General features: G+C 42.7%; 1 protein-coding gene across 3 annotated transcripts in view; it reads left to right on the forward strand.

Annotated features, from left to right (window-relative positions):
• Nucleotides 1-23,811, forward strand: part of ptpn12 (protein tyrosine phosphatase non-receptor type 12) — a 40,637-nt gene extending 16,826 nt beyond the window's left edge. Inside the window, exons 5-18 of one of the 3 annotated variants that reach the window (XM_070992354.1) lie at nt 309-347; nt 888-959; nt 1,121-1,180; nt 1,595-1,737; nt 3,050-3,116; nt 3,236-3,313; nt 5,088-5,186; nt 8,085-8,170; nt 13,200-13,380; nt 13,610-14,567; nt 20,305-20,376; nt 21,441-21,494; nt 22,424-22,511; nt 22,948-23,811. In XM_070992354.1, the coding sequence (XP_070848455.1) occupies nt 309-347; nt 888-959; nt 1,121-1,180; nt 1,595-1,737; nt 3,050-3,116; nt 3,236-3,313; nt 5,088-5,186; nt 8,085-8,170; nt 13,200-13,380; nt 13,610-14,567; nt 20,305-20,376; nt 21,441-21,494; nt 22,424-22,511; nt 22,948-22,957 (2,007 nt within the window). In that variant the 3' untranslated portion in view covers nt 22,958-23,811. The remainder of the gene's footprint in view (nt 1-308; nt 348-887; nt 960-1,120; nt 1,181-1,594; nt 1,738-3,049; nt 3,117-3,235; nt 3,314-5,087; nt 5,187-8,084; nt 8,171-13,199; nt 13,381-13,609; nt 14,568-20,304; nt 20,377-21,440; nt 21,495-22,423; nt 22,512-22,947) is intronic. The other 2 variants (XM_070992353.1, XM_070992355.1) reach the window with 2 other exon arrangements.
• The last annotated feature ends 3,493 nt before the right edge of the window (nt 23,812-27,304 follow it).

Genomic DNA, 27,304 nt, shown 5'->3' on the forward strand with positions numbered 1-27,304 from the left:
ATGGGGAGCGCTTATGCTTGAACCAGATGGACAGATGTGTTGAGCCAGAACTCTTACGAGCTTGAGGTTGCAGCTTTGATAAGTACCCCTGTAGGATCAAACAGAATGATGGCAAATGGATGTTAGAGTGAGACGTGTGAAACCATTCTCCATCAAAGTTTTGGTACTCTGCAGGGTAGTCCTCTGAGTCTCCACAGCGCCACACAAATAGAGCATATAGGAATGAGTGTATTTGGAGATGTCAGATGTAGTTTTGAGTGGCTGCATGTAAATATTGATTGTGATCCTTCCTGTTTGTGTCTCTGCAGGTTATTGTAATGGCTTGTCGAGAGTTTGAGATGGGAAGGGTAAGGCCGTGGTATTTAATCCCCTCGTGCATGCATGCAAGTGTATATATGCGTATGTGCACACATCTGTGCTTCATTATGTCCTCTGTCCCGTCGGCCTTTTTGTCTGTTTGAATGTCTAGAAAACGTTTTGTTCAGCAAAGTAAAAGAGTAGAAGTCAAATATTTTTTTCCCTGATTCTTTAGTCTGACATTTAAAGTGACACATTTAGGTGTTTGTCCAGCTTTGACAGAGGTATTCCTGGTATTTTATGTATTTTTCTTGCCTGTCTAAGTCTGCGAACATGTTGAGTGAATTGGAACTGAAGTGATAATTATGTGTCACTGATAGCTCAGATAACTTGCATATATGCGCCCATGAATGTGTGTTTTGCACATGCGGGTATATAAAGTGTCTTTTTAGGTAAACGTCACTGTCGATGTTCCACGTGTCACATTAATGTCTTATTTCAAGCCAGGCAGTGCGCGCGCAGAGGAAGCTGTGGTATTTGTCTGGTATTTTGTTCTCAGCCAAAGTTAACTCCTGTTCGTCTCTGTTTAGAAAAAATGTGAGCGGTATTACCCGCTGTTTGGGGAGGAGCCCGTAAGTTTTGGCCCTTTCAGAATCTCCTGTGTAAGTAGACAAATCTCTAATATCACAGCTGTGTGTGTGCAAAGAGTGTGTAAGGGGACGTGGGGGTCTTGTTTTCTGGGCTCCTGCATTTCTCACATTTTGTTCTAATGACCGTTTTAGTGGGGGATTGTGTAAATGTTCTGCCTGTCCCCGTTTTCTAGGAATCCGAGCAGGCCAGAACAGACTACTTTATCAGGACTTTGACGGTGGAGTATGACAATGTAAGTTCTGACTTTTTGCCCAGTGTGTTCTTACAACTTTATTTTATCCTTAACAGCCCACATTATTGAACCTTTTACTGGCTGTAGTGGAGACCTTGAGATGAGAATTAATCATCATTGCTGGGTGAGAAAAATATGACACATCCCCAGTGATTAATTGACTACTCGACTACTTTTTGGGAAAATCAATTTCTAAAATAATAGTGGTATTTTCCTGATATTGATATATCGCTCACACACAATGCTGTTCCATTTTAATACATTCTATCAGAAAAAAAAACAGCCAAATCCACTGAAATTTGAAATGATCACATTGAATTATCACCCACATGTTCATTTTCTCCTCTTGGCCTTCTGATTCAATCTGCCAACCCTCCACTTTTTAAAGATGTCCCCTTGTGTGTCTCCCTGCAGGAAACTCGGAGGATAACACAGTTCCATTATATGAACTGGCCAGATCACGACGTCCCCTCATCATTTGACTCCATACTGGATATGATCGGACTAATGAGGGAATACCAAGAGAATGATGATGTCCCCATATGTGTGCACTGCAGGTAGGTACTGTATAGACATACTGTGCAGAGACAGTCCACATATGTATGCATGCACGGTAACTGAGGCAACGTTTAAAAAAAGACTGCAGATGCGAGAGATCAAGTAATGAAATAATATAAACAGTATATGCACAAAATGGATTCAGAGACACATTTCTCTCTTAGTTTTGCTCTTGAATTGAGTTGAATGATTCATGAGATTGCCGGTGGTTTTCTGTGAGGAGGCAGTAAGAATGTGCAACAGGTGGCCAGCATGAGTTTGTGTGTTTTGAAGTCAAGTTTCAACACAGCAGAGAAATGTTGCGCTAAACCCAACATGCAAATGCACATCGACTCCTGGCAAAAGATTTCACATTTTAGATCCAGCTTCCTTTTTTTTTTTTTAAGATTCGGTCAACTTGTTTATTTAACATTTTGTTGTTACACTTGACAAAAAAATGCCTTTTTAACTGGAATGGAGCTAAGATTCATGGGTAAGCTAGTTAGCAACAGCATTGTACATGCTGCCACCTCAAATCTTGTTGCATTTCTCCTAAAGTACCATGGTCATGGACCCGCTGGGTAGAATTTATTCACTCTGAGGAAAGTGGCATCTGTGACAGCTCCAGGTTGTTTTACAGTGGTCTGCTTCAGCAGCTATATCATAATATAACTCATCTAATTACAGCTATAGTAATTAGATTAGATTGCTGTAGGCTGAGAATTTAAATGTTATTTGTCTCAGAGATGACTGCACCATTACCTCCAATAAAGGACTTAAAATTGTGATGTGGTTAACAAGAAAACAAACAACACACTGACTTGTGAGGCTGTAGATTCGGATCCTCCGCTGCACACATGCATGGGTATATGCACAGCACAAACGCACCGTCTCCATGTGTGTGTAATCAGGTATAATGAGCAGCCTGAGGACATTTCCTGGTTCCTCTGTTACACAGCAGGACTTAAAGCTGTGTCTCTGCGTCTGTAAGGATGCCTTGCGTGGGTGGATGTGTGCCGTCCTGTATGTGTGTGGAGAAACTGTGCTTGTTAGAGTAGCAGAGGCTCTCTGACAGCATGAGATAAAGTTTTATGAATTGATGTGTCAGACGTGATGCCACATAATCTCAGCGCTCGCATAGCTCCCGTCTCCATCCTGTCTGGACGGGGTGTTGTTGCTGACAAACGCACATGTGGTTGAGTGCTTGTCCCCTCAAGAGTAGAAATCCAGAGCTCATTTTGTGTTTTTCTTTTAGTGGATTTATGTTTGAGATGAAGAAGTGTGCGTCTTTATGCGTGTGCTTCTCTAATCTGTATGACTGTGATTGTACAGTGCAGGCTGTGGGAGAACAGGTGCTATCTGTGCTATCGACTACACATGGAACCTCCTCAAAGCTGGGGTATGTGAACACACACACGCTCGCACGCATACCTAAACATACCTGTACACACATTTACATCCTAAATGACAAGATTCAATTGACAATTAACGCCTTTGTTGTGTTGTGTGCTTTGAAAGAAAATACCAGAAGACTTTAATGTGTTTCGGTTGATCCAAGAGATGAGGACGCAACGACACTCTGCTGTTCAGACCAAGGTTTGTGTTTCGTTTTTATCCATCTTTTCTTTTACACACAGAGCACTGCTTTTCATTCACGCAGCTCTGAGATCTGACGAAGCTAACTGAAATGCAACATTTAACACAGAGTTATTGGAGTAAGATGCAGTGGATGTTAAAAAATCCTAATGCATAAAGGCGCCTTTTCCATGCCTTCACACGCCTCGGAGCTGAAGTTTACATAAAGTGATATTTCTCTAGTTTTCAGACAAATAATGAAAAGATTGTTTTCAGACAAATAATGAAAAGATTGTTTTAAAACAGTGAAAAAAAAGGAGAACACTAAGTTCCTTCCCCCTGAGGTGGTTTTGGAAATGAAGTAAGTGAGGTTTAAGTAATACTGACCCTAAACCTGCAAGGTCCTTACATATACTGCATGAAAAGCATTTCATAACTCGCTGCGTCCTGCAGAACACATACTTGAATCTGTAGTCCAAGCTCATTTGGTTTGGACTGAGGGAAAAATAATAGATTGAAAAAAGAAAGTGCGACTATGACCAGAACTAAAACGCAACCAACAAACAAAGAGGAGCAAACAGGAAGTCACACAGGATGACAGGTGACGATCTCCATCTTGCATGATCAGCACTTCGTGGACCCATGTGGGGAAATCATATTCATGCAGCGCTTTCATGCTTCTAATGTGAATATTTAGATTTGTTTCTGCTCTCTCGTGTCGCATAAAGCTCACAAATAAAAAGTGATGAGAAGCATTATTAGTATTATTAGACTGCATGTTGTGAAAAACAGGAAGAGACAGTATGAGAAAGAGGTGTATTGTGCAGCAATATTACAACGGGGATTCCTGTGGGATCAGTATTCCACTTACAATAAGTGCATTCATAAAATTGGAAGAAGTAGGATACAAACACAGCAGACTGCAAATTTAACAGCTTTTGACTGTCTGATTGATCGTGGAAAATCCATGTGCTCGCACGCTGACGCGCATTGACGCATGCTGAAACACACTAGGGTTTGTTTTAGCCGAACCACCACTCAGGTTGGGCGCGAGAGCAGCCTCAGTGATTTGTTAGTGTTTGTGTCTTTCTGGTGTAAATCAGCAGTTCTCTGGAAGTAACTTAGAATAAGACTTTGCCGTCTGTTATTGCAGCGTTTTGTCCATCACGCAGCCGGTGTCAAGTCTCTCCATTCTGTTTTGCAGAAGTTGCCACATTCCCGCCATTATTTGTAACTGGTTCTGGTTGTTTTGCCACATTTTTGACGTGTGTGGAGTTCGCTGTAGCTGGCTGTAACGTTTTCCAGCCATATTTGTACCTGTAAGTGAGATACATTCAAAAAAACAAGAGCTTCTCAGCTTAACAAAGCTCTCAGTATCCTTTGCCATTTTGTCCCTTATTTATGTTGTTCCCTCCCACGCACATGTGTTGAAACTAAGGGGGGAAATGAGCCCTGTTAGATAAATAGTAGAATAGCATTGATGCACACTGACATGGGTTTGCATTTAATGTCTCAGACCAGAGTTCTGCTGGAAGCCAGTAACTGTAATGTCATTTGTGGAAATGCGGTGCAACACACTTTACTGCCTCACTGGGAGAGTAAAGAGATGAAATCGGTGTGCATCAGTGAAGGTCCTTCTATTGTTTTCACACAGGTTGCATTTCATAGCCTTGTAAATGGATTTTTTTGAGCGTTGAATCTTTTTATTTTCAGATTAATTTGCTGAAACCCTTTGTTTGCTTTTTCTCTCTTCTCCTTCTGCTTCATCTCTCCTCTCTGTCTTTTCTCTCACCAGGAGCAGTATGAGTTAGTTCATAAAGCGATCGCTCAGCTCTTTGAGAAACAGCTGCAGCTACTGGAGAGCCCCACCAACACGCAGATACACGATGGCATGGTACGACACACACACACACACACACACACACACACACACACACACACACACACACACACACACACACACACACACACACACACACACACACACACACATTGTGCATGCTGTCTGGTGTTCAGGAAAGACAGGATGTCGCTGAGTAACGCACTCGGAGTGGGAAAAAAAACACAAATAATTAGTCACAGGGGAGGGAGCGGGTAGGAGGAATAGATGAGGGGAAGAGAGGCCTTCAGAAAACTTAACACAGACAGTTACAGAGTTTGTGCCAAAGAGAGAGAGAGGTCTCTCCTCCACACGGTAGTCTCAGAGGACTGCAACAGTTAGACCTAGTTAAAAGAGCTAGAAAACAAAGCTTTGCTCTGTCAGTCACCACTGCCCTCATTCTAGTTTACTTCACACTGTCCCTCAGTGCCCACAAACACACACATCAACCATCACACCACATACGAACTGTCCTTAATTGTCCCTGTTCCTTGTCTCATTGCACCAGATGTCCAACCAAAACCAAAAGGTTTCCCCCAGTGACAAAAGCGACATGTTGGGAACAACTAAGAAGCAGTGACAAATCAGTGGCTTATCTCAAAAGTAATGCATTTAACATTCTTTGAAATCCACTCTGGTGTTGGAACATTGCAGGCAGACAGAGGAAAAATTGACTCCAGAAATCACTGATCCATAGCTCCCATCCATCCCTCATCATTATGTAGCAGCCTGAGGGAAGCTACTTTTAGCAACATTTCAGCAGTTTGTGAGCTTTTTAATCTTACGTGATTTTGAAAAGTAGCTACTCTACCCCATGCCTGCTGGAAAATGTAGTTTAACTAGGTTACTCCCCAACACTGCTGTGTAAAGTAGATATGTGAAGATGAGAAGCCAGAGGAAAGAAGGATCAATGAGACAGTGTGCCACGCTGACGAATCTAAAGACACAGAGGACATAGAGGGACGATAGGAGAGTGCATTGGCGGCGATCCAGGAGTTCACTTCCTGCTTAGGAAGCTCTGGTGACATCATCCCTCTCACATTATGCACTTTGAGTCTGAGAATAGACATCCGCTCGGAAAGGGAGACCCTTGCAAGAGTTTCACACGAACACATGCAGCCATGTTTACATTAGAAAAGACTGACACACTTTCTAACCTCTTACCTAAAACCCTAAAATGCCTTTCACTATCTCTAGAATGCGGACAGGTTTCACTGTGCTTTACTGTACTGTGCTGTACCACACTTTTAGAGGCTTTAGCTATTAATCATTTGTCAAGAGGAAAAGTGACATTTATGGAGGAAGATTAAAAATCCAGCACAAGTTTGTTGCTGCCGATTATCTAACAAAGTTACAGGTCCAAGAGTACACTGCACATACGCACATACACACACACACTGGGTCAGCAAATCATTATCAGTGTACTGTACTGACTCAGTCCATACACACATTGACTCATGTCCAGTCAGCCATTGTTAGTGACTAAAACACCCACATAGGTGCTCTCAATGGCAGTACGAACAATAAGCCTACACATGCACACATCCCACACACGTTTTTCTGCTCACACGCAGGCGCCATTGTTTGGGGGAAGTTTTCCTACCAAAGTAACTCTCGCAATACACATGGACACATGTACACAGCCAAATGAGATGTGATGGGATCTTTACTCCATGTGCACTGGATGTGCTCAAGTTCACACAACATGCACGGAGATGAAGCGTCCTGATATGCCCCTCTGTCTTTGAGTTCATGACGACTGAAGTCGTCCCGTCATCTTTTCATGATCAGAGTGGAGAGAGAGTCAAATTAATGAGTCACGGGGGAAGAGAGGGGAGGAGGAGGAAGACGAGAGCTGAGAGGAGGAAGGAGAGCGTTAGTCAGGAGGAGGAGGGGTTCTTTCAGAAACCATTTTGATCCTTCAGTGAGGCAATTTCGGAGCAACTTTTCTCTGATGCAGTATCATGTAGGTGAGAGGAGAGAGAGTTAGAAGAGAGAAGTGCGAGAGAGAGGTGCTTTACATTTTAACAGTAATTATCAAAACTGCAGTGTGCACTGAAATCGGCTTGTGCGTAATGAAGTCTATTTCAAAAACAAGACTAATGATCGGTATATTTACGTCATGGAGATGATTTGACAATTACGAAGGCTAGTTCCAGCTAGAACACGTCTTTATATGTCTCCCAGTTATGCATGCATACACAGAAACACATTAAGTTCTTAGGCCTGCGGTACATGCGTGATAAAATCACATTTTGGATGCTATTAGGCTGAAAATACCAGCACACCCACTGCAGCTCAGATGTGTCCCCTTGGTGATTTCAAGTCAAAGTGACTCAAACGTTCCTTCAAACAACAATTTTAACAGTGTTTTCTTAAAACTGTGGAAGTGAAACGCACTAATGAGTAACAGTGTATTAGGAAGTCACAAGTCTGGGTGAAAACACTGCAGAGGAGCCAGATGTGAGGCTACTTTTAGGTGATACAAAGGCCGTTCTGCCCATGTGAACATGGCTTCATATGCTGCATGCAAACTTCAGTGAGTGCTGAGCAGTAGAGCCTGACCAAATCTGATAACAACACATGCATGAGCTTTACATAAATATGTAACATATGCAAACATTATTTCCTTTTTGAAACCCTTAGTTATTGAAGAATTGTAACCAATATGTGCCCTGAGTGGGACCTTCTACAGTTGAAACATAAGCTTGCTGTCTGGAGGACGCATTTTGTAATGGACACACTGTTTCTAAACTACCTCTTTGTCATTTCTGTAATGCAATTTCTTTTTTCAGTTGGCTGAGCAGAGCAACATAGCAGCACCTGCTCCCTGTGTACGAAACCCCGAGTTAAACATTAAACTCAAAAGTGCGTGTGTGTGTATATTTTTGCTTGTGTGTGTTAATTGTCCAGGATGAAAGCAGTCCAGATAAACAAGGCAACCAGCCAGACGATGAGAGATGGGACACACCACCTCCAAAACCTCCCCGCATACGCAGGTAAGGCGTATTTTATGTTTGGGCTTTTTTGCAGTCAAAACTTGCCCACTAGATGCAGCTGAGGAACAAAATAACCCGCTCTTCATACCCTGAAGACTGTCCACACGGATGAATGAACAGGCTCGTGCAGAAGTGAGCAGTAGGTGTGAAGTAGCCCGTCACTGCACACAGTGGGCGTCATGTTTTGTAGGAGGGACGCAAACAAAAAAAAAAAAGAAAATCACTGCACAACAGTTTGTATGAAGCGCAGAACGAAAACATATTAGACTGACCGAACAGGAGCAGCAGGCGTCGTTTTTCACCTCAAACGAACCGCAGCTTTCTGACACATCAGTTCCCCGTCGGCCCACAGATGCGCCCGGCCTCCACTTTCCCGAAGTTAACTTCTGTTTGGCTGTTAGCAAACTGTTGTGGCCTGAGGAGGAGCTGTATTTATAGATCATTTTGGAACACTTACCAACACTGTGCAACATTTCACAGCGTTGCATTCACCACAACCTGAGGGCAAGCTGAAGTAGAACCGCCATATCGTTCATGCTCCTTGAGAACAAATGCACGCTTTTTCACACTTGGAGGCATATGGTTTCAAACAGACACAATCTTGTATCTGTTATATACATAAATACATACACAAGATCCCCCCCTTTCTCATCTCTCGTCTTGCTTCTCGTCCCTTCTCTGCTCCCTCTCCTCTCCCATTTTGCTGTAAGTGCCCAGCAGGGGTTGTGTTCCACTTTCTCTCCTCCACTTCATCCTCAGTCCCTCTGTCCGGCTTCTTATGATTTATCCACAGGAGGCTGTTAGTGCAGCCATACGTGCAACTTTTTCAACAAGCCAGCAAGATAGAGGCTCATAGAGTTGCCTCTGTACTGTTGCTTTAATGTCACAGAGGACGTCTTGTTGCCTGGAGACTGTTTCACTTAATTACCTGTTGCTAGAAGCATTGTCTAAAAATGTCCAGTTTGACGGCGTTTTGAGTGTCCGCGTGTGAACTGTTTGCTCTGTTTTCTTTTATACCTTTTCTTTCTTTACTCTGGACGAAGCTTCATTTTAATGTGATGCCCAGTTTTAAACCTTTGTAACAATAGAAGAAAATCATCTATCGGAGCCAACCTGACCTTTGTTGTGTTCCCTTGCTGCTAAAATTAACGTGCTCTCTGTGTGCTTAATTTGTCTGCTGCACCAGCCGGTTTGATGGGAAAGAAAACATTTTTCAGAGGTCCTAATTTTGGGATGTAGCTGCACGTGATGTCTTTACTGAGAAGTTTCTTTCCTGCTCTACGTAAAACATCCAAATTTGATCTGTTGCCAAAATAAGAAGCTTTCCTGGAGGTGGGACAGACCCCAACTGTAAGGAGCATGTGGGTTTCTGCCTGTGTTTGACTCTGAAATCTCACACTCGGTATGCGCCTTTCCCTCTTTGCGTCATCCCTCAGTTTCCTAAAGAAAAAAATGTCAAGGCCTGGTTTAAGCCTGAGAGTATTCTAGTGATGGTGAGAGCTATTTTTACCAACATAGTCCACATTCTGCCGGCCACACTCCCCCTGGGTCACTTCATGAGTTTAAGTGTGTGTGTGTGTGGGAAATGTTTCTGTTGCGTGTGTTAGAGAACGAAGCATTCTGCTGGAACTCCAATGAGGCTGGCATCAAGGTCACAGCCACTGAGTCATGGCCTTTACATACATACACATACACAGCCACACCCTGAACACTCACATCCTGTCTGTGGCATCTCAAACACTGAACACTGTCCAGCACCAGAAGCTGGCATTGCTTTTGTGCTTATTTCTTGATCGAATTTTTCCATTTTTGAATGATAGCTGTTGATTTCAGATTCAGATTCATCCATAAAAGACTGGAAAATACAGTGCTCCCATCCTAATCAGTCATCTCTTACACCAGAGCGTAGGAAATAAATACCCATAAGGTGAAACTGCACTTCAAAACAAGTAGTTCCACAGTAAAAACATGTTAGAAATTTAGAAAAGGACAATTCAAACAAAAACATCTATACTGTCCCAATGCTGTAGATATATTTAACTTCTATACTCCTACAAAACATCCTAAATCTTAGTGCTGTTACTGATTTAAGATTATTTAGGAAGCTTGTTATTCATGAATTCATATATTATTTTGGACCTGATGCATGTCTCCTGTAGCACATTTGCGGTGCTTGTTAGCATTTCAAGCTGTTAATATTTGTAAATTGATAAGAATTGAGAACCATCTACTCCGCCAAGCCGACACACACGATTGTTTAATGGCTGATCTAAATGTGTGTGGTTTGAGCGTGTGCGGTTTGCTACTTTTCTTGGTCGTCTGTATGAATCTGTCCTCAGTGCAACCTGAAACCAGGAAGTGTCTCTTTAAGCTTCATCACCTCCAACACTCTGATTTAAAAAATGCAGCATCTTCTCTCTGGAGTGCATGCGTGTGGAGGCCACGGCGCTCTGGCCGTGTGTGTGTGTGCATTTATGTTAGTGTAGGTGGTGTTGGTGCATCCAGCTCAATTCAGGTTTTTTATTGTGTCCATACATACATGCATGTTCGTGTGTGTTTGTACATACATGCGTGCAGAATGTTTGCATGCCCAAGGTGAGCTCGTCAGTGTGTGGCCAGCATGCCAAAGCAGTGTGGATGCTTACAGTGTTTTTATGCTTCTGGGTAAAAGTGGAAGAATTTGGAGTGCATGGTGGGTTGTGTATGATGCTCTTTGAAGCATGTTTACGATATTCAAACTAGTCACAGATTCTTAGAAATCCTGTCTTTTACACGGTCACGAAATTCAGGATAAATCTGACCGCGCTGCAGAAACATTGAGTAACACTTAAAGTCCCCCCATTTAGCTTTTATAAGTGGCATATAAACATTGAATAATTGTTTTTGACACACTAAAGTATAGTCACAGATGCACAGATGCAGATTTTACAGAGAGGTATTTTAGTTTGTTAAAAGTTAATCACTACAGCTGCTTTCTTTTTCTTCTTTTTTCACTCCCTCGTGATATTTAATACATACTTTTTTTTTTTTTTTAATTTTCATGGGTGTCCTCTGATTTGATCATGTAACCTCAATTTCCTTCATTCTCGTTGCTTCAGCTTATTTTCCTTAGCTGTGACTTATTAGTGTTTGCTCCTGTAATAGCTTCGCTCGCCCTTAGGGATCATTTAAGTTTCATCTTATCTTATCTCAGAGGGACACAGGGCCTAAATAAACTCTGTGCATCTGAATGATTCATATCCCCATGGAAACAGTCAGCACCGGTGGGAATCATCCCTGTTGTTATTATTAAACATATCTTGTGTCTGCTCAGGCAATGAAGATGATATAGAAGAAGAAAAGCTCATGGATCATTTATGTTTTCATTTAAGAGAGCTCCAAAGGAATAATATTGCTCTTGCTCAGATAATGTTTAACCTGGAGGACAGAAATGACCCATAAGTGTCCCATAAGAGACTCCTTTATGTTGTCAGCCAAAGGCGGCTTTGCTGTGAGGCTGAGGCTTTTTGAGGAAGCCTTGACTGCAGCTCCGAAGTTGATCAAGAAAAGGAAATCCCCCGTACTTCGAGCTTCTCTCGGTGTCCTCACGCATTCACAGCATCATGTGCAGTCCTATGTTAGCTCTTGCTTCAGTCATGCGTGCTCTTGTTTCAGCGCACCACCACATCCTTGCTTTTTTTTCTTTCTTTCTGTGTGTATATTTGCATGCGTATGTAAATGTATGTTCTCTCGAGTGGGACGACATCATACTGTGTGACTTTCCATCTCTCTGTGGCTAGCTTTGACATAACCTCAATATCCTGTATACACTTCACACACCTACACTGTGTTTATCTAAAGGTGTGTTTATGAGTAGTTAATGAGCGGATTACCAGAGCACACAGTTCTGCACTGTGTCACTCACACTTTATACAATGCTGTACTTTACTTACGCATACATTCACTGAACGTGCTGGTAGATGATGTCTTGTACGCTTTGGTAGCTAAGAAGAGAATTTAATACGTCTCTTTTTTAAAAAACACTTCCTCTTTTCTATGGACCCACATTGCTCAAAGTCGGCTGCTGCACAGAAAAGAAAAGAGTACAATAGAACACAAAAGAATGCCCTGCTTCATATTAAGGTACATGTATTCATCATGTCACTTATAGGCACACTTATTAGTCATTATAAAGCACTTGGTACTGTGGGTGACCATATTCTACGAGTACTAGGCCATTAACTCAGACACACTTTTCCCTCAATAACCTTCTAATTACTGCTTATGATAGTAAGTAAGGAAGTTGTTTTACATGAATTATGATCCTAAAACCGTAATAGCCCAAACCCTCCACAATAAACCAATTATGAGTGCTTTATAATGACAAATAATGAGTTCATGTCCACCTTAAATCCACAACCTACATCAAGGTCTGAGGACCTGTCAGTGGTCTCAGATACGCTCTGAGCATATTGTTAGTTTTATAAATCCTGCCATCTAGTGGTGGAATTCTAAGCTTGACAAAATGAGCAGAAACTCCCTTTTAGTTTTGCTCATGTACCGAATAAATTCAGCAAAAGTTCATTTCATCATCTTACTTTCATCATTTCTTGTTAGACAGAGAATAATTTAAACTTGGATGTCCAAATGTCTGGAAGTTGTCTGACCGGTATGATGAAATTCTTGCCTTTTCATCATTTGAACCACAGTTTTTAAAGCTTCAGTTTGAGGCACCACTGGTTTGTTTTTATCTAAAGCAAATAGGTCTGTACTTTAACATTCAAACAACTTGTAATTTAGCTTAAAGGCCAAATATTTTGGCATGCAAATGAGAGTTTTCCCTCCCAGTCTTTATCGCTGTGAATGTACAAATCCGGCCTTGAGTTTGGTGTTTTAATTACAGCGTCTCTGTAACATTTTGGGCTCTGTGGGATGGAGATGTCTGATTAAAGATCATCAAAAGTCTGTCTCAGTGCATAATATCCATTCAATGAAAAGCTTTTTCTGACATCAACTGAGCTTCCTCTCTTCTCTCTCTCACTGTCTTTAGTTCCCAGGCAGAAGGTGATGTAAAGGAGGAGATACTCCAGCCCCCAGAGCCTCACCCCGTACCCCCCATTCTGACCCCGTCTCCCCCTTCAGCCTTCCCCACCGTCACCAACGTACGGCAGGACAACGACCGCTACCACCCCAAACCGGTCATACACGTCCTGGCTACCACACAGGCACAGGTGAGCATCTGCAGCAAATGTTAATCCAGAAAGAGTTTGTGTCCGCTTTTGTGCTTTGTTAGAGACAATATTAGAGTTTGTTCTTATGTGTGAGCAGTTACTAAAAACATGGTAGGTGTTTATGAACATTATATTTTAAGATGACCTGTCCAGTTCACACTACAGGGCACACTACAATTCCCTTGTTTTCGAGGTGATGTCTCATCTTTTCATTTCCTTCTCCTCTCAGAATAAAGAAGTGGATAAGCAGCAGAACCAGTCAGAGCCCAGTCCAAACAAGCAGACGAGTCCCTCAGAGCAGAAAGACCAAGATCCACTCAGTCAAAAACAGCAGACTCAGGTCTCAAATCTCGATCTCAACGAGAACTACAACAACAAATTGTCTTCAGCATCGACAAAGTCAGAATCGAGCCAAAGCCAGACTCCGACGTCGCCCCTCTCGCCAGTTGTTGAATGTTCTGGTGCTCGAATCGAGAGGAAGCTGAGCATTGAGATCAAAAAGGTGCCGTTACAGGAAGGACCTCGTAGTTTTGACACTTCCTCCTCCATGGGAGTAGCAGGCGGAGTCAGCAGCAGTTCAGGCAATAGCTCGGCAATGCTGCAAAGAAGCCATGCCTTCAAAGCCCGTACTGGCCAATCCCTGCTGACGTCGAGCTCCTCGCTGTCAGAGGACTCGGGCACAGAGGGAGGAGGAGGAGGAGCAGGATGTGGGGAGGCAGATGGAGGCGTCCTACCCAGACCAAACCACCTCCCTGTCAAGAGCGAGAAGGGGGAGACACCGGGAGGGGAGAAAGCGGAGGCGAAGGCTGGCCATGCAGCGTGGGCTCAGGCCTGCAACAGCCCAGACAAACAGTTCCCCAAAACCTCCTCCTCTTCTTCCTCGTCAGACCGCGTCGGCCCATCCTCCTCCTCCTCCTCCCACCTCTCCTCCTCCTCCTCCTCTTCCTCTTCCTCCACTCCCGTTAGGACTGCCCTGAGTTTCACCAACCCCCTGCACTCCGACAACTCGGACGAGGAGGGAGACGGAGAGATGTCCGGAGGAAAGGAGGGTTATCGTACTACCGTGTCCACCGCCACGGCCATGGTAACCGCATCCCCTCACCACGGAGACCAGCAGCCGGTCCGTAAGGTGCTGCCCATGTCGATCGCAGGGCAGAGCTCTCCGTCACCCTCTGCAACCACAGCAAGTATGTCAATCAGCTGCTTTTATTTAATGAGCCAAGTTAATTCCTTTAACTAACTGGCTGCTTTCCTGACAGAAGCAATTAACAGCTATGATAAACAGACATCTGGATTAACTACAGTACCAGTCAAACGTCTGGACACACCTTCTCATTCAGCGGTTTTTCTATATTTTTATTGTTTTCTATGTTATTGATTAAAACTGAAGACATCAGAACTATGAAAGAACACACATGAAAATGATGCAGTAAGCAAAAAAAGTGCATTTTAGAAATAGATTTTAGATTCACCAAAGTAGACACCTTTCACTTTGATAGCAGCTTTTGCACTGTTGGCGTTCTCTTCATGAGGTGTCTACCCGCTATGCTTTTCTGACAGTCTTTGGGTCATTGTACTGTGTAAAATCAAATGAATGCTGTGGTAACCACGCCTTGAATTAAGTGAGCCTTGAATTTTTTAATAAATCGCCAATAGTGTCACTGGAAAACTACCCCCACACCTTCACAGCTCCTCCTCCAGGCTTCATGGTGGGAACCACACATGCAGATACCATCCGTTCACTTTCGCCTCTCAAATTTGGACTCATCAGACCAAAGTGCAGATTTCCACTGGTCTTATGTCCTTTTGTTTCTTGGCCCAAGCAGTTCTCTTCTTGCTGTTGGTCTCCCTCAATAGTGATTTCTCTGCAATAATTGGACCATGAAGGCCTGATTCACGCGGCCTCTGTTTAACAGTTGATGTTGAGAGGTGTCTGCTGCTTGAACTGAAGCCTTTTTGTGTCCTGACCTGTGTTTAGTTGGCGATTTGTGAAGCTGGTAACCGGAATGAACCTGTCCTCTGTGGCAGAGGACTCTTGGTCTTCCTGTCCTGGGGCGGTCCTCATGGGAGCCATTTTCGTCGTAGTGTTTGATGGTTTTTGTGAGTGCACTTGAAGATACATTCACAGTTTTAGAAATTTTCCAGACTTCATGTCCATATGTATTTTCATCCTTTTGATGGCTTCAGTATGAATCGACAATGTAGAAAATGATAAAAATGCAGACATTGATTGAGAAGGTGTGTTCAAACTTTTGACTAGTACTGTAACTAAATCAGGTTTAGACAGCGAACTCAAACTCTGAAGTTCATTTTAGCTCATTTTTGGGTCTCGTTCTTCTTACTAAACTCCTGTAAATGCACTGAGAGTAGTTCTGACAACCTGTGTTTACCATCCACACACACACATAAGCTCAGGGAAACCTCACAGTCATTTTCTGGGTCAATAAGGAGACACGTCTCAGACAGACCACATGCTAATGACATGTGTCTGTCTCCACACACACACACACACACACACACACACACACACACTGTGTTATAGTGTTTTAAAAGCTGGGTAAAGACAGAGGCAGGGAGAGACAAACAGGAGACATGGAAGAGAGGAAGGACAAGAAAAACACAAACAGTGCGATAGTTCCAGTCTCATATGAAGCATGGCTGTATGACTAATTGGTTGGTTTGCGAGGAATGCTGCAAATGTTAACAGGCAAACATCTGTCAAAACAACTCCACTCTCTCTCTTTCAGCTTGTGTGTGTTTGTCTAAGTGAGTGGATTTGGGAACGGGAGGGAGAGCGAGTGAAATCCTGTTTTTCTGTGTTTGTGTTTCGGTGCAGTTATGTGTGTCTGTGTGTGCGCGCAGAGAACCGTGCGTGCATGTTGGATGGTGAAGGATCAACACTGCATGATGCTGATAAATACACATTCGCCAACTCTGCGTGCACGTTGGGTTGAACAGAGCAGCGTCACACGCGTTTGTGCATCGGTATGGCCTCACTGTCATGATTGAGATGTGGTTTTAATCTTCTGGGGACTGAGATTGCTCCTTCTTCCGTGTTGATTTCAAAATCATGTGATTCTGAAATCTGATTCTTGCTGTGATCGGCGCTGACATGGAATGTGGAATGGTTCGATCTGGACTTTGGCTTGGAACGGTTTTGATCTTGAATGGGTTCAACGCTTGATGAATTAAGACTTAACTGCATTTTTAAATATTTGGATTTCACTGTTAGGGTGCATGATGTGAATCAATTACAAGATACAGATAGATAAAAATAAATTGTTTATTGATGCTCTCTATAAATTGTATAGACCGACCAATACTGGCCAAGATATACACTGACACTGATATATCTACAATAATGTAATGCCAACCTGGCATAATATTTAGTCAACAACAGGAAGTTATTGCAATACGATTCCTGATGATTTGTAGTTGTCAGCTGCAGCAGTTTACCTGACTTCAGTCCCAACTGTCCTGTCCTGGTAATGTAAATAGCCAAGATGCTGCTCCAGATTAAATCCCAGAGAATGCTGCACCACTTGCTTCAGGAACCACACAGGAAGTAGTGTATTACGTTGACCTGCCATTGTTAGTTTCTCATTCATACAACCCGGTTCCAAGAAAGGTGGGACACTTTGTAAAACGTAAATAAAACAGTTGAAAACAGCACAAAGAGAATATATTTTTTAAGTTTGGCCTCATAAGCTTCATTGATTTCTGTAAATATCTGCTTAGCATGAATTTGATGCAGCAACATGTTTCAAACAAGTTTGGACAGGAGCAACTAAAGACTGGAAAAGTAGTGGAATACCCCAAAAACACCTGTTTGGAACATTCCACAGGTAAACAGGTTGATTGGTAACAGGTGACAGCATCTTGATTGGGTATGGAAGGAAGGCTCAGTCGTTCACAACTGAGGATGGAGCGAGTTCACCACTTTGTGAACACATGACTGAATAAAGGAGTTTACTACATGAGCTCAGGAAATCATTGTCTGTCAACAGAGTGTGTTTGCAAATGAAAGCATTCTGTTTTTATTTACTTTTTAAACAGCGTCCCAAATTTTTGGAAAATTGGGGTTTTACTGAGCAACTCAAATCCACAAGACAAACAAAGTAATGTGTTCCTGTTGAATAATCAAATGACATTTAAGTGTTATGATCGTCATTTAAACATCTGTCATCATGCACTCCTGAAGTACTTCCAATGTTTAAAGCGAAATGCAGAAATATTTGCCTCTCAGTCCTGAAGTGGACTGTTTTGCGTTCTGGTCTGCTTGGCTTTCTGGCACATTATTTATTTGGGCTGCTGTCTCGCTTTGTTATTGGTTCTGAAACGCTGATGGCTGCTTGTTTGATTGGTTGCAAGAATCTAATGACTGCTTGAGGAGTTGATTGAGCTGCTTTGTGGTTGGTCAAGAGGAAGCTGGTGGCTGCTTATTTTGCTGGTTGCATCATCATTGAATCAATCTAACTATTTATATTGCACATTATATTCAAAAGGATTTACAAGTCATTGACAAATAATTAGTAGACATTTAAAAGTGGGGAACCAATGCATGCAGTTTGAGGTAAATGTTGCAATTAAATATGTTAAACATTACAAACATGCAAATGTAGAATATTCTATTTTCATGATCTCCGGTCTGAAACTCTAATAAATTAGCTCTTGTCGTGCAACTGAAACTTTCTAGGCCAGTTCAGTTTCTCTTTGAAACACATCAAAAGTCACAGCGGAAGCAGGTGAACTTTCATGAGTTCGCTCTGTTGGTAGCAGCAGCTCTGACTGTGAGTGATTAACTGCCTCAAACCATCTTTTTTTAGTTCTACAATTTTGTCTTTGAAGCTGGAGTTTGTAATTGCATCGTTAACAGCACTTAAGTTAAATCAGGAACAGCAATGTCAGGTTGTCTTCATCGGCTCTGGCCCTCATCGCCCATGGTGACTCTAACCTGCTGTACGATCACCTAATGTTTTCCTGAGAACGGTGCAAGGCAAAGATGAACTAGCATCTAACTGCGGCCTTCATTAAGACCGATTTCGCGCTAATCCAGGCTGATTTATGGGCTTTCCTAGGGCAGTCTTAAATGCAGTAGGAAGAACACTCAGCTTCAAATGAGTAATTCCCAGTGGTTAGGACCTCTTTAGACATGCAGTTCAAAATGGTTATAGAAATGGTTATAGAAAGAGGGAGCCGTTGGGACACAAGATGTTTTGATTTCTAGCAATTTGAGTACCCAATACTGTGAGATGAAACCAAGTCCATCACGGATGATTTACGCTCAGTTGCCAGTTTATTAGGTACACCCAACCAACTCTAATGCAGTCGAGTCTGACACCTAATCAGATACGACCATCACAGAGTGAGTGACTGACTCCACTTCCACATGAAAGGGAGGCTTCCTTGAGAGTCCGGCCAGGTCTCAGTAGGAAAGACACACTCACGGTCTGACTCTGTAGTAAGATCATTAATACAAAATAACTTCTTGGATATTGCCATTAAATTAAAAAGAGTCATACTTACCATACTTACTCTTAGTTGTACAGCGGATTAAAAGAAGCTTTCTATCAAGAAGAACAGGCCTCATAAACGTTCTGCTATCAGTATCACTAAACCAGTGTTTCTCAACTCTGGTCCTCGGGCCCCACTGTCCTGCATGTTTTAGATGTTTTCTGCTCCAACACACCTGATTCAAATGAGCGGCTCGTTATCAGGCCACTGCAGAGCTTGATGACGAGCCGATCATTTGAATCAGGTGTGTTAGAGGAGGGAAACATCTAAAACATGCAGGGCGGGGGGGCCCGAGGACCGGAATTGAGAAACACTGCACTAAACAGTCATAGTCATAGTCAGCATCCTCATGTTCTTCTTGTTAATATTGTAGTCACAGCCTGAATCGGACATTGTGGATATTGATCTCTGCCATGCCAGTAATTTAACCAGACTGTGCATTTATTAACCAGTAAAAACGCTGGATTGATATTCGCTGTGTGAAGCAAGGCTGCCCAGCTCTTTCACCCCACGTGAATTAGTACTTATCATTCCATCTACAGATTTCCTTTCACAGCAGTTACGTGTCAGATGTAGTCCTGAAACTGACAGAGACAAATCGCTGTTAATTCGTAGCTTCAGTGCTGATACAGTTCTCAGTGTTCGGCATGTGCAGATCCATCTGTTACAGATACCCTGACTGATACTTTTAATTACATGAGGTTAGAGGCAATAAACACCCTCCGCTGTGAGTCTGTGGTTGCTCACAATCAATGAAAAGGATGATGGAAATCCAGATCATCACGCCTCATGTCTTAGTGCGTCTTTTACCATTCAGAGGGCTTTTTTGGCATATTCAGACAGAGCACTGCCAAAGCAATCATTCTGACATAAGCTTAAAATGTATTCAGAGCGTTGTTAATGAATAAAAGTGAATAAAAGAATGAAAAGAGTGCTTTTGAAATGTCACTGCAACAAGAAAAAAAATATGATTCAGTTTTGCATGTGTGTTTTTAAACAATCAGACATGAAAATAATCATCAACATAGACTTTTTGATCATTTACTACTGACAAATTTATGAATAAGTACTCAAATCACTGCCATGCATTGGCTGCTCCACTTAATGAGGTGCTCTGCACTTTAACCATGTCTGAAAAAAATGGATACATCCTGTTATAATGTCATTTTGAACAAGTATATATCATAAATCATGATTTTAAACTAGCTGTGAGAGATGACTGAGCAGATTTACTCACATCAGAGCTTCTTTGTGGCCCTAAAGCGCCGCCATCTTTAAAGAAGGAATCAAGGAAGCACTTGAGCTTTTCTCTGCATTGTTTACACTTGACTGCCGACTGCCTCTCTTGTCTCTCTTCTCGGCCACTTATTAACGTTGCTTCTCATGTGACCTCTGACCTTTTTAACCCAGACTGCTGGGACAGCGATGACTCCCCTCCCCCCCTCCCTGCGAGAACCCCTGAGTCCTTCATACTGGCCACAGGTGCGTTTGCATTGGTCAAGATTCACAGGTGTGTTTGCTGTGGATTCACTGGGCCCCCTCCTGGATTCATGCTCTGGTGTGTTGTTTTTATGGCCAGCCAAGAAGGTGGTGGATCAATGAATATGTGCAATGGGTAATGGGTGCCACTAATAGTACTGATAGTAGTGTGATTGAAACCTTGGCCACCCCGCCGTTTTCCTTTTTCCTGTCTAGTGCTCTGACATTAGAAAAGGAGGATGCTAAAATTGTAGTGCATGAGATGAAAAGGAGTCAAAACACCATCACTGTTTTGCCAAAAGGGAGCAAATTTGTTTTGTGAGAAGCTCCATCAGGTTCATAACACTAGGGGGCAGCATTGGCACTGTTTCAGCCCTGCAGTGGTTTTGGAAAGTCAGTCTTTGAAAGAGAATATGGTCTGTGTCTCAGTCCTTTCTACCTGCATTCAATTGACAAAATAAAGGATGCGCAACAAGCTAACTGTGGGTGGTGGCGGCACAGCTCAGAAATAATTACATTTTTTGAAAATCCTTTTCCTGTCACTTCCTGTTGGTATAAGACAGCTGAGCTCAGAAAACATTAGTATGTAGTACACTCTGTATGCAGTTTGTGTGTAGTTTGGAATTGGATGCAGCAACAGTTAATTGCTTTGGTAGTGGTTTAGAAATGGATGCATACAGACATGGAAATGTATTAATTGCACAGCGACACAGTAGGAAGTGAGACCAGTCTCTTGAGGCTTTAATGTCATGTCTTAACCTCACTGTCATCATCTGTTCACCATCAGAGACTTGTGTACGGTGGCTCAGGTGAGCTCAAGGCTTTAGAGCACCTTTCACCCCAACTGTCCTCACTGTGAGGCTGAGGTATGGAGGGAAAGGGTGGTTTAATCAAGGTGATGGAACGAGGAAGAACAATGAGAGATACAGTGAAGGATAGTGAGTCTGAAAGGAACGTAAAGTGTGCAATGGCATGGGAACGTGTGTGGATTTTGCTGAAAGTTTTTGTTCGTTTCTCATCAGCTGTTCCTTTGTTAAACTCACTCTCTCTGTTGCCCTCTCTGTCAGACCCTCTGGAGATGAAAACGTCAGCCTCAGCTGAATGGAGCGGCTCACATAAAGGTGTGTTTCTGTTTATCTGTGCTCGGGCGAGTGTTTGTTTCCCCGCTTGTCCGTGCTTAATGCGTCGTCACAGCAGTTAGCCAGCAGAGCAGAGCAGGAAACAGCCCTTCACTGTTTTACAAATTAGCCTGCGCACGATAAGACTGACAGCATTTGTCAAAAGGGCAGCTGTGAGAGCAGGAGAGCGAGTAATAACGAGAAAGAGATACAGAAAGAGAGAGAAAAGGGGAAAAAGATAAAAACGTGTCTGCGGAGAGACGAAATGAAAAATGCTGATCCACGCTGAGTGATGATGGTGACTGCCAATTTACCGCCTCAGTGGTTTCAGCGCATGTGAGTTTGAGACAGACAAAATAATCGAAAAGGGAATAACTGTTAACTTGAATTCTGTAATGACTGTTTTTTACTAGCTATGAATAAAACTCAACAGGAGCCTTTACAAAGAACGAACAGTCTCTGGTTTCATTGACGTTCCCGCTGATAGCAGAACTTTAAATGTCATGAGCGCTGAACATGCAAACGCGTGTTCATCAGCAGAGGTTTTTATTTTTTGAGCGGTTGTAAAATTTCACTCATGCTAATGTGTGTATTCCTCTTATATATGTGGGCGTCATGTGGCGAGGCCTGAGGGCTTCTTGTGTTAAATCAGCCAGCTGCTGCAAATCTGTTGTAATGATACACAAAGAGATTTGATCTAGTGTTAAAGATTTCAGTAAGACTTCAAGTTAAATGCTAATGTTAAGATACTGCTGCTATAATACATAGGTAATAGTTACAATTTTAACAACTATAAGATGTCTCTTAGTGAAACTAATGTAGTTTAAATAGGTTTTATATCACTAAAGCTATTATACAACACCACTGATATCTACACAGTGCATCCAGCCCATTAATCTGTGTGTGTGTGTTGTGTGTTTGCCTGTGTGCAGATGTGTCAGAGTGCGTTAAGAAGACATCTCCAGCTGACCCTGCATCTGCTGGCACCACAGCAACAGACAGCAAGGCAGACCTGGGTGGGTAAGTCTGCTGTCTTCCCTCTTCATGTTCACAATCATGTGTTCACAAAGTGGTGAATATATTGTCTTTGTACTGCTTTTCGATTGAGGATTAGCGAATCATCACATTCTATTTTATGTATGTTTCACACATTTTTTGGACTTGGGGTTGCATTATTTGCTCAAGTAATGATTTTTTTTTTTTTAGTCTTTGTGCAGAAAACTTTGCTGACAAACATGGTTTCTATTACTGTCATCATTTTTGTGATGTGTGGCATTGCTTTTGCTGATTGGAAACTTAGCTCTGGGCTACATGTGCAGAAAATGTTTGATGGTTTTGAGGCCAGGCTCGCATTGGAGGCACGCTTTCCTCCGCAGGCAGAAATTTCAGGATGTGTTTTATTAAGTTTGAAGCAAAGCAAACCCAGCTAAGAACTTCTTCTCCCCTCTTGTGTCAGGGTTCGGTAACCGCTGCATTCAGCCCAAAGGCCCTCGGGAACCCCCCCTGGAGTGGACATGATGGAACGATCCATCTGCCCGTACACCAACAGCATGTCAGGAGATGGACTCTACCGATCTCATCTGGCTGGTCCAAAAACCAAGCTGATAGATGCTACACAGACTGACAGCACAATTTTACATAGAAACACCTTCTGTGTAACTCTGTGCCAACACCTTCTCCAGATGGAGCTCCTCCTCTTCCTCCTCCGCCTCCGCCTCAGTCCTTCCTTCAAAGTGCCACTGTGCAAAGCAGAAGAACACTTACCGGTCAAGTGACTTGCCCATTTTAGAACAAAGCCCTCGTTTCCCTGCTCAGCTTGCTGATGTTAGAGGTTTTGACTTCTCTAGACGCTGACCTGGGATCAGTCTGGTTGTTTTCCTGTTAATGGTTAAAGGATAACTCCTGTTTTTCTCCTGTTTTTTGGTGACTTGAGAGTAGATTAAGATTGTTTTTCCTCTCTGAGCTGTAGACACACTCATGGAAATTTGTCCGTTCTGAGGCGAAACGGGAGAAGGATGTAGGTGTATATGTTAAATACGAAATGTTAAATTATCAGGAAGAACATTTTCTTTCGTACCAAATGAAACAAAGTTGTTGTTTGTTTTTGAAATCATGAATCAGGAATTATCTTTAATCAGCAAAGCTACTGTGGGAAGCTGATTCCTGAGGTGTAACTCAACTCCCAGAAGGTGTCTGCTTCCTCCTACTGAATGAACAACAATCTTCAAAGCTAGATAATCTGTTACCCATGATGCAACCTTTTCTGTTGGGTATGTACAGGTTGCCAGGGTGCTCTCTCTCTCTGTCTGTCTCTCTCTCTCTCTCTCTCTCTCTCTCTCTCTCTCTCTCTTTCTGTGTGCTGGTGCTACATTACAAAGGATCAACATAGAAACAGAAGCCGCCGAGCACCTGTGTTTGCTGCAGTCACGTCAGCTCTCGTACTTTATGTTTCTATGCTGACCTCCCTGTTTACCGGAGTCACAGACCGACAGTTTGGCCATTGCAGCAGTCAGTGGGAGTTGTGGATGTTTATGATGTTGTTTTAGGAGGGACTAAAGAGGTTTCACACCATTCTCCTGTCTGTATGCTACATGTGGAGCTGGAACCAGGAGCAGCTTATCTTAGCTTAGCTTAGCTTAGCATAAAGACTGGAAACAGATAGCCTGGCTATGTCCAAAGATGACAGAAGCCACCTACCAGCACCTGGAAAGCTCATTCATTGACTTTTGAATTGAATGTTAATCTTTACAAAAACCAAAGGAAATAGCAGGTTTTGCTAGAGCTGGATGCCATGCAAACACAAAACAAAAGCAGTGACTTTTGGCACATAAACCCCCCCCAGTAACATTTGTTTTTACTGTTGGTTTTTGCACTGATTAAAAAAAATGAGATGAAGTGCCGGTTGTTGAGGTGTGGGTACGTGGACTTCACCACCTTTGGACACAGCTGGGCTAGCTGCTTCCCCCCGTTTCCAGTCTTTATGCTAAGCTAAGCTAAGCTAAGCTAACCAGCCTCTTGCAGCTCCATCACGTACAGCCATGAGAGCGATTTCAGCCTTGTCACCCAACTCTCGGCAAGAAACCAAACAAGCAATATTTCAAACTGTTCCTTTCATACCAGTGGACATTAATAATCATGCTGACTTCATCAGAGAGCAAGGCCAAACGCAGAGATACGGAAAGTTGAAACTAAGGAGCAAAAGGTGAAATCATTTGGTGAGACGGTGTAAGTAGTTGTCGGGATGGATTTTGTAGGATTTTATTGAACGACTTTAGAAAAACAGTCTGTGTTGACCTTGAAACACATCAGTAGTGGCCAAACTCATCATCTCTGTGACTCTGGCTCTCACTGCTGGGACCATGAGCCTGCCTTAGTCTGCCTCTCAGAGAAGACAGCCTCCTTAAATTGGCTTCTCTCTTCAGTTCCCATCTCTCTCTCTCTCTCTCTCTCTCTCTCTCTCTCTCTCTCTCTCTCTCTCTCTCTCTCTCTGTTTTTGGCATCTCTTCTTTACTTGGGACTCAAATTTGCTGTTTATTTCCTTTTTCTTCTCTTTTTTTTTCATTCCCGTTCTTGTACCCTTCCTTTTCTTCTCTCTCGCCCTGAGATGAACAACCCCGCAAGTCAGTTTACTCACAACAAACCTCAGTGTTTCGTAGCAGGAAATGCTCCACATCACCTGCAACTCCTTCGGGATTTGACAGATTAATATCAAATCTGGCTTCCCAAAACTTGTCTACAAATCGGGCTTGTATGGTTCCTCATCTGACAGCCGAGTTAAAGAAAATGACTGAAAATCATACTGTACCTGCTTCTGTATGTGTGAGACAAAGATCCAACAAGACAACAGCAGCTGGGGACCCAGTACTACTGTTTTCTCCTGATTTTCCTCGTTCTCTGCTAACTTCTCCTTCATTAGCTACCATAACTACACAGTATATGCATTGTTTTATAAAGATAAAGAACTGTACAGGGCAGTTTAGGTATATAATATTTCAGATTGTTTTTTGTTATCTCTTAAATATTCTTATTAACAGAAGATGTAAGAAAGTCAGTGCATGATGATGATGATGATGATTCTCCCCTACACGATGTTTCCATTTTCAAACTGTAAATTATTCTGCTCCCCTTTTGTTTTTGCTTCTGGCAAATATTTCAGGGTTTTGTTTTTATTTTTTATTTTTATGTTTGACTTCTATGCTTAAAAAGATTCGACTTTTTTTTTTCTTTTGGTTGTTTTAATTGGTCGGCAGAGTAAAAGCATCGAGTAAAGCCCCCCTTTCAGATAGCTACGGCGGGCTTCGAATAAGATTGTAATAATAATATTAATGATGATAATAATAATAATGGTCGTTTTTTTGTAAATGGTATTTTAAAAGTTATTTTTGTATACGCGGTTGTTTGTTGCGTCACAAGTCCACAGCTCCCTGCCCAGACCTCCGCCTCTCTCTCCTCCTCTCACACTCTCTCTCTCCGTCTTTTTATTTTTCGACCAGTTTCTTTACGCTTTGTGACTTTTTTCTCTAAGCGTGCTCCTTTAATGTTAAACATGCAGCAGGGATGGAACTCCCGCTCTGGACAAGGAGCATCTCATTATTTTTCTCCTCTTTCACTTCCTTCATACTTCCCCTGCTGTTCTCTCTCTCATCCCTCCTCCTCCACCCTCGTCTCTGCTCCTTTTTCATTTTTAAAAGGCTGTCGTTTTCAACGCGTCTGTAGGCCAGTGATCAGTTCACTTGAGCAAAGCATCTCTGACGTGTCGATGCTGCCAGGAACACAATTCGCCAGGAAGCTAACAGATGCGTTGAGAAACGGTCTTTTAAACTTTTTCCATTTATTTCTGTTTATCCAGCACATAGCCGTCTACCTGCCTATAACCCCGTCACATGCACTCAAGCCTCGATCTCAGAAAAGAGCCCACCTGTGCCTTTAAGTGAGAGCCCGCCCTCCCCGTTTCTCCTCTCTCCTCCAATCATCATTAGCGGCATGAGCGATATGATTCGCTGCTGCTTGCTCATTGCCTCTTGTGGGACTCTCCTGCAGCCCCCCCTCACCCTCACACACACACACACACACACAAACACACACACACCCCAAAATGTTTGTATGTTGCAGAAATCAATCAGTAAAAATGAACATTAAGTAAAGACGCGCCCCTTTGTTTTTATTCGCTAAAGATGATGTAATGAAAAAAGTGTGTGCCCAGGTTGTGTTTGATGGAGTGTGTGTACATACAGACAATTTAATTTACAGTACAGAGCTGTTAAGTGGTTAATAAATCACTCTGACTTGTCTCAAGAAATGAAATAATTTGTGTCTCCTCCTGGCTAACAGCTCGGCACATATAATCCAATAATGTCAATCATCTTTTGTGTGTGTGTGTGTGTGTGTGTGTGTCTTTGTGTCTGTGTGTGTGTATGTGTATGTACTGGGGTTCACAGCAGGAGATCCTCTCTCACACCTGGAAGATCCGCCGAGACGAATGTACACACACACGCACTAATATGGCGATTAATTAATCACGGCAGGTGGTGTAAACACAGTCGCTTGCCGCCTTGCACAAAGACCTTGAGGGTTTCACATTTGTATTCACCTTACACACGTAGAGAGGCACAGCAGGTGGGAAGGCATACTGTGATTATTTGCTCCTGTTCACATGTAGACAATGCTCATTTCAGATGGATTATACAGTACATTACAATACAGTTAAACTGTTGCAGCGGAGGTAGCCATGTCTTTGGTGTCACGTCAGGCCTCTTTGGTTAAAATCACTGATAAAAGCTCCTTTTCGAGCAAGAGGATCTAAAAACCTGTTT

This window comes from Chaetodon trifascialis, chromosome 22 (genome assembly GCF_039877785.1).
Source record: "Chaetodon trifascialis isolate fChaTrf1 chromosome 22, fChaTrf1.hap1, whole genome shotgun sequence".
In the NCBI taxonomy this organism is placed as follows: Eukaryota; Metazoa; Chordata; class Actinopteri; order Chaetodontiformes; family Chaetodontidae; genus Chaetodon; species Chaetodon trifascialis.